The 16,915-nt window shown below is 37.1% G+C and overlaps 1 protein-coding gene across 1 annotated transcript in view; it reads right to left on the bottom strand.

Annotated features, from left to right (window-relative positions):
- Nucleotides 1-16,405, bottom strand: part of SPATA16 (spermatogenesis associated 16) — a 253,666-nt gene extending 237,261 nt beyond the window's left edge. The window contains exon 1 of the mRNA XM_035278772.3: nt 16,230-16,405. Coding sequence (XP_035134663.3) covers nt 16,230-16,392 — 163 coding nt within the window. The 5' untranslated portion in view covers nt 16,393-16,405. The remainder of the gene's footprint in view (nt 1-16,229) is intronic.
- Between the last annotated feature and the right edge of the window lie 510 nt (nt 16,406-16,915).

Here is a 16,915-nt window from a genome sequence, read left to right as displayed (position 1 = left end):
GAACTCCTTACCCCGGTGATCCACCTGCCTCAGCCTCCCAAAGTGCTGGGATTATAGATGTGAGCTACTACACCTGGCCTGATATTAGACTTTTAGTGTTTTTAAAGAACTGTAGCTGCAAATGTAATTATTTTTACCTTTGCATATAGACCCCTGCTATATTGTAGCCATCATTAGGTGCAGAAAAAAAATGATATGGACATTCACGTAGTATGGAACTTCTACGTGAATGAATTCCAGGGAATTCAAACTTAAAGTTGTCAAGCCATTTGCTGATCACTAAGTCACCAAATGAAAAAAAATGGTATTGAAGATACAAAGATACTTCTTCGTTTGGTTTGGGACTGCAAGAAAGGTTTGAATTCTCTTTAATGAATGATTAACTGCATGTCGTAGGACAAATTATACAACTTCTCTAAACTTTCTTTTTCTTTTCTGGAAATTGGGAATGATTGGATACATGAGAATCATGTGAGAACCAAATCAGATGATGTATGTAAGAGAAGCTGCACTTAGTAAGAGAAGAGGTTTGGTGATTCCACAAGCAGCTCCTTGAATGAAAAATGCCTCGGCTCTTCCGAGGTGAATTCCTTTTGTTTGGATCCTACCCCTCCATCCTCTCAATGACTTTGTTGCTGCAATTGTCATCTTTTCATATCACCTCTTCCTCTTTTGTTACTGGACTGATCCTGTTGATGCCTGTGCTGATGTAGCCCCCCTTTTAAGAAAAGCAACAACAGACTCCCTTGGCTTTCATACTGCCAAATCCAGTGGTCACCCCAGGCTCGTTTCTGCCAGATTGCCTAACAGCAGTCTTCATAGTTGATACTTTCTCTTTAATGGAGCACTTTCTTCTCATTTTGTATGATGCCATGCTCTTCCAATTTTCCAATGACTTCACTCGCCACTCATTCTCAGTACCCTAGATTGGCTCTTCCTTTTCTGTTCCACCAGGATCCCACCTGGAGCCCCTTCTTTTTTCCAGCTACATTCTCTCCTCAGGTGATTTTGTCCAGTACTATGGTTTCAAATATCATTATACACACCTAACTACTCGTGTTACAACTCTATTCCTTATATCCTACATCAAAATTGTATACTCAACTGTCCATGTGACATCTCTGCTTGGATCATCTAATATACATCTTAAATAATCTAATACATCTTAAAAATACCAAATATACACTTGACAATACCAAAAGAGATCTCTTAATTCCCATTCCCTAAAATTGTCCCTGTCTCAGTCTTCCCATCCCAGTGCATGCCAGCCACATCCTCCTAGTTGGCCAAGTTAGAGATTTACAAGTTATCCTTTACTCCTCTCTTTCGCCTAATCCCCATCCTACAAGCCATCATTTGGTCCTGTTGACTCTCCTTCCAAGGTCTGCCTCTTTCCATATGTGTGATCAATACCCTCCGCTAGGCTCCATGATCTCCTGTCTAGATTATTGCAATTGCTCCTCGTACACAGCAACCCAGGTCATCCTTTTAAATGAAAATCAGATCCCACCTCATTCTTACTAAAGACATTTAAATGGCTGCCCATAACACCTAGAAGAGAATACAATCTCTGATGCTTCTGTGTCCTTTGAAAACTTATCACAAACCTTTCCCCCTTGGTCTACTGTGTTCCAGCCACCTGGCATTCATTCTGTTCTTCCAGTTTAAAAAGTTAATTCCCAACTTAGAACCTTTGCACTGGTTCAGCTAGTATATTCTTTCCACCGTGTTTTTTTATGTTATTCAGATCATAGCTTAAATATTTGTTCCCAAAGAAGCCTTCTCTGATGAGAAGCCCCACCAAGTTGTGGATTTTAAATCTCTCCATGCCACGTATCAGAGTGGTGTTGACTTCTCTGTATTTCATTCATATCTATATTCTCCCAGCAGAATGTGAGAGACTGCACTTTGTATACTTAGTTCACTGCTATATACTCAGAATGTGCTCAACACAGAGTAGGTACACAGTAAATATTTGTTGATTGGAAGAATTGATGATGGTATATTACTTTACAAGACTGATGATGGTATCTTACTATACTATCCTATATTGATGATGGTACTTACTAATTGATGATGGTATCTTTAGATCATTCTAAAGTATCTTTTTGTCATTGTTGTTGCATCACTTTACAAAAGCTGAAAATTAGACAGTCACCTATATCTGTTAGCTTTTTACAAATCGGCTTCAAAATGGAAAGCTTCTCTAGGCACTGCAGCATCCTGATTTTTTCTTTTTTCTTTTTAATTTTTATTGTTACTCTAAGTCAACAATATTTATGATGTACCTACCCTGGTCCTTTTTACTTTAGTCTTTGTTAGGGAGTAAATAATTTCTCTCACTCTTTGTTGACATACAGCATGGCTTATTCAGAACCAAAACCCTCAGAAAAAGCAGTCTTTTTTGGAGAAGTGATAATTGTACAACTTGCAGTCATTATAAGTGTGGTCCATGAGGAATCAATTGTATTTTTCAAAAATCCTTAATACAATTTGTAAAAACAATAACTCATTTGCTGTGGCAGGAATATGAAAGCAGAGGAAGTAATGTGTCAGCATACTTTAGAGACCTTTGGCTACATTTCTTCTTGAAACATAAATGCAATCAGCTTGCCAAATTCATGAGCGTCTTGAGACAAAGTTCGAATCTCGTTCTCTTTCTTTGCAAACACTGCTCTGTCTTCTTGTAAAAGGAATCCAAGTTTCTATTTATGTAAGAGGCTATATAAATGTGTAAAGAAAACACAATTTCATTTAACATTGGTCAACTCTTTAATCCTGTTTATAAAGTTCTTAATTCTCAGACTTTCACAGTTGGTTTCTTAAACCATAACTCTGAACTGTAGAAGTATAGAGACGAAGAGGCTTTCAAAATACTCTCATCTCTTTATTTTGTGGATGAAGAAATGGAGTCTTACGCAGGTGAAATGACCTGTTTGTGGTCACATAATAAACCAGCGCTTCAACCACATCTTGCAGCTCCCTCAGAATTCTCTCTACCTTCCTCCACCGCCTCCCACCACAATACACAAGGCAAACTGTCGTCTCAGTTTTTAAATGAAGAAACGGATGTCCGACAGTTCAGAGCTTTGTTTGCAGAGACCTGCAAAATTAATGGACAGTAACTCTGAAGATTTCTTCTTTTGAACTACCCTTCAATTTACTTAACTAATTGTTATCAAACATGTTTTAAAGTTAAAGCAACTGAGAGGTGGGAAGTGCGTCTTTTAAAAATCCACAAGTGTTTGTTTAAAATAAGTTTAAATTTACAGAAAAGTTGTACGACTATCAAGACCTCAAAATTGTGCTTTACTAGTTTTAAACATCTTGGTCACATTTATAATTCTCTTTCCCTAACGTGTGTGTGTGTGTGTGTGTGTGTATGCACGCACATTCAGAAATGTATAGGCACACACACAAATACATTTACATTACTTTTGCTAAGCCATTTGAAAGTAAGTTGTATACATCAAGCCTCATTACCCCTTAAAGCTTCAGTGCACATTCCCTAAGATCGAGGATATTTCTTTGCTGTAACATAATACAGTTATCAAATGCAGGGATGTTAACACTGATATGATACTATTATGTATTCTACAGTCCCTATCCCTATTTTGTCTGTTTTGTCAGCTGTCTCAATAACATCCTGTTAGTATTTTTTTTTCCCCAGGACAATATATTGTATGTAGTTGTCACCCCTCTTTGGTTTCTTTACTCTGGAATAGTTCTTTCTTTAGCCCTTTTTCTGTCTTCCTTGACATTGCCAGTTTTGAGGAGTCCACGCAGCTATTTTACAGCATCTGCCTCAGTTTGGATCTTTCTAATACTTTCTCATGATTAGATTCAGGTTAAGCGGCCTCAGCCAGAAAACTACAGAATGAACGATGCTGTGTGTTTCTCAGGGAATCACATTTGGGGGCAGACAACGTCCACTTGCTTCTCTTTGGTGATGTCAGTTTTGAGGACCCGGTCAAGATGTTATCTAGTTTTTCCAGATTATAGTTACATATGATCCCCTTGCATCTTATGTGCAGTCTGCAGCAAGACACTTTGAGACCACGCAATTTCCTGCTTCCCCATCCAACTTTCCTCCCTCAATTTAGCGTCCACTGGGGATTCTTGCCTGAACCAATCTAAATTATAATGATTGCAAAATGGTGATTTTTCTTTTCCCAATTCATGACATCATAGAGTACCAGACGGAAGGCTGGTCACCACCAAAGTAAAAATAAAATAAATTTTTAGCATTGGAGGGAAATCACAGGGTAAATCTATTATAACACCTTTACTCTAACCATGAGGGCTGGGTGGGGGGGACATCCCTATGTAGTGGCAATGGTAGGACTGAAGTTGGTCTACAAGCTCTGGTTCTAAGCTCCATTATATCCATCCATAAAGTAAATCAAAATTTATTTGTTAAAAACATAATATCCTCAAAATTTATTTGTTAAAATCATAATGTTCTCAGCTGTTAGAAGCACAAACTCATGTCATAAAGTAGGCAGAGTAAGGGTGGATTATACAGTGGTGACTTTAAATATTCCCTTTTTTCTTAAGAATTAATTAATTCAATCATTCATTGATGATTTACTAAGCAATAACTCTGTCATGACCAGTGTTGGTACTGGGATGCCTATACTCACATGAAGTTATAGTTTAGTGGGAGATACTATTTTAGTATGCATCAGAATCCCCTGAGGCCTCCTAGGTTGCAGACCCCACAGAAATTGATTTAGTATGTCTGGGGTAATGCACAGGAATTTACATGTTTAGTAAGTGGAAGAGGGCTGTACTGAAAATACCCGAGGTTCACAACATGCAAACGGTTATGGTATACGTTCCACCTCCTGACTTTCCGACTCCAACCCCCGCCGCTTGAATTGAAAAGTATTAGCAAAAAACAATACTGCCACAAAATAAACTTTGAAAATGTCTTACAAGGTTCAGATATTATTATAATTCTTTTCATGCTTCTTTTGAAGTACTAAATGCTAGAGCAAATTTTCCCAGAAAATTATTTGTTTGGTAATCTACTTTTCTGGTGACATAAGCATATTCACGGCTAGCTTACTTCAGGGGATACTGATATAGGTGGTCTGGTGAATCAGGTTGGCGCCGAGCCAATGCATTCATGTGCTTTATTTTGCTTAGGTAACACTGGTAGCTAGCTGGGCTTGAACGGAAGAAGTAGTCTGCCAGAAAGACAGACGCTGCCTTAGCTGTTGATGCTAAAGAAACACTTGAAAGTCTAAATGGCTACTCTTTTGAAAGATCAGTTTGTGAGAATGAATTATTGGTAGACATTCACTCATCCATTTAGTCAACAAAATCTTGTTGAGTTCCTGCTAGGTAAAAATACAGGGCTAATTCCTGGGGGAATACAGAGATAAATAAAATGGATTGCGCTTCACAGGAGCTCTGGAGCAAGAGATCAGAGATGCTATCCATCTTTCTTGGATGTTCCAAACTCAAGAACCGAAGTAGCACAGAAGGCAGGACATGAATTTTGGATTTGGAGAGATATAAGTTCCAATCCTAACTCTGTCTTTTCTTTGCTGAAGAAAGTTTCAGCAAGTTACTTAACGTTGATGTATCTTGGTTTTCTTATCCAAAAAACATGAATACTAATTAATTCCTCATAGAGATCATTGAAAGATTGACAAAGTAACATGTGTTAAGAACTAATGCATTATCTGGCCCACAATAAGTTCTCTACAGAGGACAGCTATTATGGTGTTAAATATTGTGCTCTCCATCACACACTGGGGTCTATGTGGGCGGGGGGTTGATGGAATAGGGGAGGGACAGCAGGGGGTGGGGAGTTGGGGAGAGATGTCATGGGGAGAAATGCCAGATATAGGTGATGGGGAGGAAGGCAGCAAATCACACTGCCCCGTGTGTACCTATGCAATAATCTTGCATGTTCTTCACAAGTAAAACCTAAAATGCAATAAAAAAATTGTGCTTTCTATATATTCTACTGCATGTATGGGTTTCTATGTATTCACTGTATATATATTTATATATAGTATTTATACATGAAACATACTAATAGTGTTTAATTATTGGTACCTTGTTTTACATTGTGAAACTGTTTATACATAAAAACACATCTGTATAATTTTTCTTCCTAAAAATAGCAAGTTGACAATTAATATTTACATGAAAATTGAGTCAATCCTCAGGAACATTTGTTCCCTGAGGATTTTGTGTCCTGAAGAACAGCGTGTACAATTGTGGAACACGTCTCACAAACAGGGATGGCTGATCTACCTTCCAGTGTTATACACGCGCACCTTGAAATAACACGATCCCCTGGAATGGGTACACTATGGGTAATGAATGAACAGCATTTTCCACTATTATCTCACAAAGAGAACCCGAGGCATGAAGATGAGACTGCTCCTTGATTATGTTCTGTGGAGGTTGAAAGCAATATTTATTTTCATCTTAGATCATTATATATCACTGTAAAGTATCTTTTGAAGTGGAATGGAGACAGGTAGAGATGAACGTAGAAATCCTATAATTCCCAAACATCTCATATGATAAAGCTTTCACCATTGTGATTTTAATATTTTATAATATGTTTACCGTGCATATTAACTTAATCCCTACACTGTCCTTCCTTTTACAAGTTGCAGAATAAAGGCTCATTTTTAACACTTGAGAAACTGTTGGTTGAGATTTTTTTCATATGATTACCCTGAGGATAAATGGCCCAATGTTGTATGATACTTATTATAGAACTCAGTAGAGACAAAGATAGTAAAAAATGATCTACTTATCTACATAAGCATGTCAAGCCATTTCACACCATAAACAGCTGAGCCAAAAGTAGGGCTTACCAGATTCTTTGCAAGATTCTTTCTTTGATATTTTACTAAAGGTAATATAATTATGAAGTGCTTTCAAACTAACCATTTGGAATTTATATATACTTATCCAAGATTAAAAAGTTAATAATTTAATTTCTTACTTGTATAGTGTTTTAGTACTATTTGAATATTTCTTCTGAATCTTTTTCTAGGGTAAATAATGATACTTACTTTGTGGAAATGCATTTGTCTGCGAGAAAAATTAGCTTGAGAATTAAGATGGGGAAAATATCAAAATAGTTTAGAAATATAATGTTTAACTTTTTCAATCATGTTTCAATTACATTTAATGAAGATTTACAGGTTTACAGACTGTAGAAATATTTGAGGACTGATTGCATATTAATCATCCACTAATATTTCCCCAGTTGTTCTCAGCAAAAAAAATCCATAGAAGAACTGCTTGGAAAAAAATATTTTGGTTTGTGCAAAACTTTAAAAGGAATACATACTTTATTTTATTTATTTATTTATTATACTTAAAGTTCTGGGGTACATGTGCAGAACACGCAGGTTTGTTACATAGGTATACACGTGCCGTGGTGGTTTGCTGCATCCATCACCTCGTCATCTACGTTAGGTATTTCTCCTAAGGCTATCCCTCCCCTATCTCCTGACCCCTTGCTATCTCTCCCCTAGCTCCCCACTTCCCTGACAGACCCCAGTGTGTGATGTTCATCTCTCTGTGTCCATGTGTTCTCACTGTTCAATACCCACTTATGAGAGAGAACATGTGGTGTTTGGTTTTCTGTTCTTGTGTCAGTTTGCTGAGAATGATGGTTACCAGCTTCATCCATGTCCCTGCAAAGGAGATTAACTCATCCTTTTTTATGGCTGCATAGTATTCCATGGTGTATATGTGCCACATTTTCTTTCTCCAGTCTATCATTGATGGGCATTTGGGTTGGTTCCAAGTCTTTGCTATTGTGAACAGTGCTGCAATAAACATAAGTGTGCATGTGTGTTTATAATAGAACGATTTATAATCCTTTGGGTATATACCTGGTAATGGGATTGCTGGGACAAATGGAATTTCTATTTCTAGATTCTTGAGGAATCACCACACTGCCTTCCACAATGGTTGAGCTAATTTACACTCCAACCAACAGTGTAAAAGCATTCCTATTTCTCCACATCCTCTCCAGCATCTGTTGTCTTCAGGTTTTTAATGATTGCCATTCTAACTGGTATGAGATGGTATCTCCATGTGGTTTTGATTTGCATTTCTCTAATGAGCAGTGATGATGAGCTTTTTTTTTTATAGACTTTTTGGCTGCATAAATGTCTTCTTTTGGGAAGTGTCTGTTCATATCCTTTGCTCACTATTTGATGAGGTTCTTTGTTCTTTTCTTGTACATTTGTTTAAGTTTTTTGTACATTCTGGATATTAGTTCTTTGTCAGATGGGTAGATTACAAAAATTTTTTCCCATTCTGTTGGTTGCCAATTCACTCTAATGATAGTTTCTTTTGCTGTGCAGAAGCTCTTTAGTTTAATTAGATCCCATTTGTCAATTTTGTCTTTTGTTTCCATATCTTTTGGTGTTTTAGTCATGAAGTCCTTGCCCATGTCTAAGACATACTTTAAAATGGACTGTTTTAACAAATGGAATCTAACAATACATCATTCAAACAGTTACACATTACACTCTGCTTATGGGTGGGATGGAGTAGCAGATCAGAACTTCCATTGAGAACTAATAGAAAAGCGGAGTAAAAGACCAAATCATTTGTTTGAATATAGCTAGGGAGGCTATGGTGAGGGTATAACTCCCTTATCAAAGCGAACTGACTTTTACAGGGGCATCTTCTGGGGGCATTTGCTAATTGTAGACATGGGGAAGAGTGTGAGCATCTCAACGTTTCATTGAAGGAGGGGCACTGGTGGGTAATGTTGAAACCTGTACAGCTTTGGGTAAACGTGGGAGCCTCAAGCACAGAGCTCTTTTACCATTCAGTACATAATGCCAATTTCTGTACATTCATGGGGCAGGATGGCAAAGTGGAAGACTCTGAAGTGAAGATAAGAAAGTTTTGCAGTCTTATAGTCAGTGCAGGTATTCTTTTGTCAAATTTCCTCATCACCACAGCCACGTTGCTCTCCTAGTTCTGAGACAAGTGAACCCTGTCTTAGTGACTTTCCCTGGTCACACTCTCTCCTCAGAGATCTGAATTTTAGCCTTGAAGGACCTCCTTGGAGCTTCCAAGTTACTTACCTGTTCATGACCCCTCATCCCTAAGGATGCTACAGGGAACTATACAAGGAGAAGACAGCACAATTTAAATCTGTCTTCAGTGATTAACATGGATTTTAAATACATAAAATAGAAAACATTGATGAATAAAAGGAGAAACTGACAAATCTCCAATTCTAGTGGGAAATTGTAACACACCTCTGTCAATGGCTGATGGAATTTCAGACAAAAAAAGAAAGGAAGGAAGAAAGGAAAAAGTAAGGAAAACCTTCAAGAACATAGGAGCTCAGTGTACCGTAAGTCGCAAACTTGACTTAATAGACATGTCAAATCTTGCAACAAAGAAAGTCAGAATGTACATTCTTTTCAAGTGCACCTGAAACTTTTGTGAAAACTGACAATAGCTCACTCATAAGTCAAGCCACAACAAATTTCACATTTAATATGGAAATACAAAGGGCCAAGAATACCCATGTTCCTCTTGAGGAGAACAATGCTGACTGACTTGGCCAGATAATAAGAATTACTAAAAGTAAAGCTATAGTAAGGAAGGCAGCATGCTTTGATGCAAGGATAAATTACAACACCCGAACAGAATAAAAAGTCTGCTTCCTCTCTGCTTCTTTGCCATGTAGTAATGCAGCATGAGTTCCTCACCAGAAACAGCAGATGCTGCTGCCATGTTTCCTGGACTTCTCAGCCTCCAGAATTGTAAGCCAAATAAATCTCTTTTTAAAATAAATTACCCAGTCTCAGGTATTCTGCTATAGCAACAGAAAACAGACTAAGTCAGAAACTAGAATTATGGTCTTTTTAAATAAATGGTGCTGGCCTAAATGAAATGCAGCAAGTAAATTTTGATACCTATCTTATATAATGCACAAAATAAATTCCAAATGCATTGCAAAGGTAAATGTAAAAAAACCAACATTCTCAAGCCTGTAATCCCAGCACTTTGGGAGGCCGAGGCGGGTGGATCATGAGGTCAAGATATCGAGACCATCCTGGTCAACATGGTGAAACCCCGTCTCTACTAAAGATACAAAAAAATTAGCTGGGCATGGTGGCGCGTGCTTGTAATCCCAGCTACTCAGGAGGCTGAGGCAGGAGAACTGCCTGAACCCAGGAGGCGGAGGTTGCGGTGAGCCGAGATCGTGCCATTGCACTCCAGCCTGGGTAACAAAAGCGAAACTCTGTCTCAAAACACACACAAGAAAACAACATTAATGCTTTAGAAGAAAAAAGGATGATTTTACAGCTTGGCAAAGATTTCTTGAACAGAATATAAAAATAAATTGGATTATATTATATATAATAATTTTTGTTCATCAAAACACAGCTTTAAAAATGAAATTACAATTCATGGAATGACAGAAAATATCTATTGTACATATATTTGATATGGATTTGTATCCAGAATATATAAAGAACTTCTATAAAAGAAGACAGATGAAAAAAACCCAGTAGAGAAATGGGCTAACCATTTTAATAGACATATGACAAAAGATGATCTCCAAATGGTCTGTAAACTCCCATTAGTCATCACCAGAATGCAAAGCAAAACCACAGGTTGATATCACACCAAATCCACCAGAAGGTTAAACTTAAGAAGATGGACAACACCTAGTATTGGCAAATATATGGCATAAATGGAGCTTTTACACAAAGCAGATATAAATGAAAGTTGGTACAACCAATTTGAAAAGCTGCTTGGCAGCATCTGCTTCCTCCTATATCCTGTACTGGGATAATTTTTTTCCCATATACCCAGCAGAAATGCACACAAGAATGTTCACAGTAGCACTATAAACATTCCAAATGCCCATGAATCATAGAAAAAATAAAAACATTGTGGTATATTTATACAATGGAAAAATATTATTAGCAGTGAGAATAAATAAATTAAAACTACAAGCAACCACATGGAAGAATTTCAAAAATAAAATGTGGAGTGAAAGCAGCCAGATACAAAAGAATATATATTGTATAATTCATTTAAATAAAGATCAAAGTTAGGCAAAACTAATTTGTGGTGTTAGGTGCCGGATTGGTGGTTGCCCTTGAGATTGTGAGTGGTAACTGGAATGGAACAGAAGGAGCTCCTGGGCTTACTGGTACCATCATTTCTGGATCTAAGAGCTGGTTACACCAATGTGTTCATTTGATTAAATTTACTATTTTTGCCTTTTACCAAAAGTATGTTGTGCAGTAATAAAAAGTTTACATTAAGAAAATCACAGGTCAAGACAGCTTGAAATTTTACATACGAGACTCTGAGTTTATACAAGGCAATTTTCCCAAAACACACATCCCCTACTCCCTTACCTACAATCTTTGCATTGTCTAAGAATACAAGCAAGAAGGCAGGGTAAAGATTTGATAGTTAGGAGGTGTTTTCTTCAAAATTCTCCAGGAGGGTAAAACCACACAAAACAAATGAAATGCAATTCATGTTAGTGGCTTAGAAATTATCAGACGGTGTGTATGGTAGATAGGCTGAAAGAGATTCCCCGACTACATTTCTGAAGGTTCCCAAAACCAGGGCAAGCAGCACTGAACATGTAGCAGTTGCTCACTTTCATTGTCATAATTATTATTCTTTTCTTTTCTTCAATTTTTTTATCGTTTTAAAAATAATTTTTTATTTTCATTATTTGTGGGTACATAGTAGGTGTAACCACATAGCTGAACATATATTTATGGGAGACATGAGATGTTTTGACATAGGGATGCAATGCGTAATAATCACATCATGGAAAATGGGGTATCCATCCCCTCAAGGATTTATCCTTTGTGTTGCAAACAATCCAATGATACTCTTTTAGTTACTTTTAAATATACATTTAAATTATTATCGACTGTAGTCACCCTTTTGTGCTGTCAGATACTAGGTGTTATTCATTCATTCATTCTATTTTTTTGTAGCCATTATTGTCATCATTTAAAAAATTTAGCTATGGCAGAGGTGAGAGGAATAAAGCTTCTGTGCCTGTTTTCTTATGACACAAACTCCCTGCAGCTGTTTGTTATATTAGTTGGAATATATGGTGACCTAATGACCAGACCAGTGACCTCAGGCTCAACCTTACCTCAGTCAACACCCAGTCCTAGGAGATGGTGGGAACTGGAGAAGACAGTGACACAAGGCCTTTTTCCTGTGCAGCCGCCATGCAGAAGAATAAGTTTTCCTTGTCCTCTTTTGAGAACGAGGGAAAAATGGTTACTACTTGAGAGGGAAAAATAGAGCTGAGAGGGAATCTGAAGTTCAATTTTGTTAAACATTTACTCAAAGAACCCATCTGAAAACACTACTGAATTTTATTTGATGAGAAAGTTTAATTAATTCCCCTCTCCATTCCCACATTCCAACATTAGTTGAAAAGGGGCCTAAAGAGTTCGCTTGATGAGTTCTGCTGTCAAAATAAATCTGCCTCTGCCATCACTGTACATCTAAATCAGCCTACACCAGTGTAGGGCAGCACCTCCAGGTGTGAATATCCCAGACAGCAGCTTCACTCTCAAGCCTAGAGTAAGAGATGAATCAGGCTCTGATGCATTCTTTTCAAATGGCACCTCCCTCCCATTATATCTCAACCTTATCCCATTGTCTTGAAGGAATATTGTAGATGTGAAAGATGTAAAAGAATAAAAAATATTGAGAATTAGGGTGGTAAAAAGAAAAGTGGAGATCAGAAATGAAAAATAAGAAAGAACAAAACCAAATGACCATGATGTTAGACAAATTCTGTAACAACAGATGGAGTAACAGAAAGGTCCATGGAAGGCAAGATCGACGGGAGGAAAGCAGGAAGAGAAATGGCAACTGCGGAAGATAAAGCTTTTACGAACGGCAGAACTTCCTCATTTTCTACATTCATCGAGTTGGTCAATGACTACCTGGGCAACATCTTACAGGCATTCTGTACGTAGTCTGTTGGATTGAAATGTTTAAGTTCATAAAGGGTGTCAATTTTAATGTATTTCCCCTCTTTTCTCTCAATCTGGTAATGACTCTCATGTTTAACATGATGCTCCCTCACTGTTAACTACATCGGTAAATATAAAGGGTGAGGAAATTAACAGAGATCTGAACTTTTGAAAGCCTTTAATTCATCCTTGGCCCCAATATGTAAGAAGGTTCAGATGCCTGAAATACACACACACACACACACACACACACACACACACACACACACCCTCCCTAGAAGAGACCAGATGTATTAGGTTTGAGAATGTATGTTACAGAGGACTATTGTCATTCTTTCTTTCTTCACCTTAAACTTAGGTTTTCAAATATCTGTTCAACAGGAATGAGAATCGATTTATATCATGGTTTTGCTCCTTACATCTTCAAGTTAACAAAATTGAGCAGATTTCTAACAAGTTAAATGCATACTTTTTTTCTTGGGGAGGGGTGATAACGCAATGTCTTCTCAAGCTATAACTTTGGTGATGGTTCAAGACAGCATTGAATTCTTCTGCTTGAGTTATGCTGGCTAATAGGAATTTAATTGAGAACCGGTGGGAGAGCACTGAAGCATTCATGCATGTGAAATCAGATGAACACCCACAATGTGGAATTTCCTAAGGAAAGTTATTCTAGCGGAGAAATACAGACCAGGTTGAGTGCCAGTAACTTTTAAGCTAACATGTGAAGCTATCTTCCCAATAAGTAATGAGCTAAAGATCCCTGAAGAAAAGCAAGGCCAATATTTTCAAACATTTTAAAAACCTCTGCTCAGAGTTATATACAATTCCCTTCCTCTGTAGGATATTAATCTTCCTTAACTTTGATTCCACATAATAATGCTTATTTTTGAAAGGCACAACTTATTTAGGTAAATCTGAAATAAATAGCAAGACAGAATAATTTGTCTATAAAGATAAATCAAAATCAGAAGCTGATTTCTGTCAGCAATTCTAATACAAGTCTTCCTGAAACATTTCCTTTTAAATGGCCTACTTAAAACCATATCAATTTTCCACTTCTCATCCCATTCTACATGACAGTGTGACTTGAGCTTCAGTTTTTACTCATAAAGGTTAAAGAGACATTTTCTAACACCTATCCTGTGTCACATCAATTCAATTACCTTTTAAAGTTGCCTAAATTGTGAAATATTAGTGGTTAAAATACATGAATTCTACAGATTTCAGAACAGATGTACATACATGTACATAAATGTATATTATATCATATAGTATGTAAATACATTTATTCCTGGAGGCTTTCTTGAACTCCTGAACTTGATCCACCCACCTGGGCCTCCCAAAGTGCTAGGATTACAGGTGTGAGCCACCGCGCCCGGCCTTGTTCCTCGAGGCTTTCTAAAATGTAAAGGTAAAGCTGAATCTTTACCTTCTAGTAATTTTACAGTAATTTTCCTCATCATATAGATATTTGAAATTCTGATATCAGTCACAGCCATTGGTTTCTCTTTTCTTATTTACAAAATGGAGTTACTGATAATATCTGCCTCATGTAATTGTTGAGAAGCGTAACATAGGAAGGTTTCCTGATAATAGTAATTGCTCAATAAATGTTAACTATTGTTCCATCATTATCATCGTTTTGCTTTTGCTGTTACTATTGTTCAGCAATTTTCTTTAAAAAATTAGACAATTAGAAAAATGCTCTTTCTATTACACAGTGACTCATTCTCATTCACTGTGTATATTTTGAAATTTAGCTAGAGCTGTGATAAATTATAGTCTTTATTTTGCTATCTTTATAGCTGTAATATTTTATTTTATAACATCCCTGAAAACACTCAGCAAGCTCTTCGCGAGTGCAAAATGCTGTAACTTGAATGTTACTTTCCAAGATGACTCAATATATTCTACACTAGTTGAAAGACAATACTCCAGGCTTCCTGCTGTAAAAGCATTTAAAAACCCTTGAGCATATGGTGTTTGCATTGCTTTTGTTACTATGGACTGCAATTGTTGGGGCACCTATTCATTTATTTCATACGGATGTGTCACATAAAAGGAACAACAACAAAAACCAACTTGCAGTCAAATTCTATGTAGAGGGATGTAGCTTTAGTCACTGTGTGTCTTAATTAGAGAAAATACTCCCGCAGTAAGGATTAAGTGTGGGTTTATGCCTGGAGATCACTTTAAGGTTCTGTGGCCCACAGTTCATGCTCATTTGTTGTTTTCTAAGTGGTAATCAATTTCCAAGGTGTTGGTTTCACTGCTCAGAAGATGAACTTAATGAACTTAGGGTAGTTTCTGTTATAATACTGTTAGTACATTAAAATTAATCATAAAGGGTTAAACAAAAACACTTACAATATGATGTTTTCATGCATTTATTTCAAACTAAGGCTTACTAAAAATGGTAAACACTTCCCTGGTGCTTCAAAAACAGAGACCCTTACTGACACCTATTAATATTTTATGGGTAATAAATACAAAATGCAAATTTTAAACAAAGCTTGAACCTATTTTTCATTGCTCATGCTGAACAACCTTTGAAAGGCAAGGTCCTTGTGAAAGACATTCATTCATTCATTCCCTTACTCATTTATACATCAGACATTTCAGAGCACGCATTTTATGCCAGGCATGATGTTAGCTTACAGAAATGATGACATGGTCCGTGTCTTACAGGGAGCTTGGATTGTTTCTCTCCCTAATATCCTACTCCTTGATATTCAATGTCTTAAATCCACAGTAATATGGTGAGTTAAAGAGACAATAACCCATATCGCAAATGATAAAATGTGAACTCTGAATTAGTAGTCATCATCTCCCACTTGGCTAGAAGAAGATGTCTTCAAATTATACACTTCATTAGGAAATATATGTTAGAATAAAGCAAAACAAAATAAAAAATCGGTTACTGGGAAACCAAATGGGATCTTAGTCTTTACTTTCTCACCAAACTGGGGAAGGATAAGGCGAGCTGGTGCAGCGGACAGGAAACCACTTTGGAACTACCTGTCTTCTACCTGCCTGCAGGGGATATTTCTTGGCTACTTATTAGGGCTTTCTATAAGCAACATTCCTCATTCCTCGGGTGTGAAGGAAGAAAGGAGCTCCTGTTTTCCTAACTTACTGGAGCTTCACCGGAGGGTCATCCCCGTTGCTTCCCACCCAGTCACTGAAAGAGAAAGGCTTTAAAGCAGACCTGATTGATTCTCCTCCTACCTGAGCAGTTGTGGCTCAGCCCCGCAGGGACGGGGTGAGGCTCTGGACTCCCAGCCACAGCATCTGCCAACACCAGGCTCCAAACGTCCCACTGTGAGGCCTGGTCAGGCTGCGTGCTCGCGGGGACGCCGAGACTAGAAACGTCCCGTGCCACGAGGCGCATCACGCCCACAAGTGGGGCGGGTCGCTGGCCCCTCCCTCGTCTTGCCTCTTGAGTTGCACCTGATGTTTCCAGTAATAAAAACAAGGTTTTTGTATTTTTCCGTTCAGTTTCTAAAAGCAATGTGATCATTAAAATAATTTGGAAGATACAGAAACATGTACATAAATAATTATCTGTATTCTAAAGAGAAACACTAAAAACATTTTAATATCTTTGCAGTCTCTTTACTACAAATAGATTTAAAAAAATCATATCACTGTTTCACACAAAGCTACACAGTTACAATATAGACTTTATACATACATTTTATAGTTTTGTATTTGCTCTCTTTTTAAAGAAAATTATTTTAAACTTTTTACTCTAAAACATACATAGGTAGGAGTTACATCTCAATGATTATTATATCACATTATATTAATATAAAAATGTATGTTGTATTATATTATCAAATATATAATAGTATTATATTATACTAATATATAGTATTACATAACATCTTATATTATATACATATATATAATTT

Source organism: Callithrix jacchus, chromosome 17 (genome assembly GCF_049354715.1).
Source record: "Callithrix jacchus isolate 240 chromosome 17, calJac240_pri, whole genome shotgun sequence".
Lineage (NCBI taxonomy): Eukaryota > Metazoa > Chordata > Mammalia > Primates > Cebidae > Callithrix > Callithrix jacchus.
The sequence above is the reverse complement of the archived record's forward strand: the minus strand, read 5'-3'. Positions and strand labels throughout refer to the sequence as shown.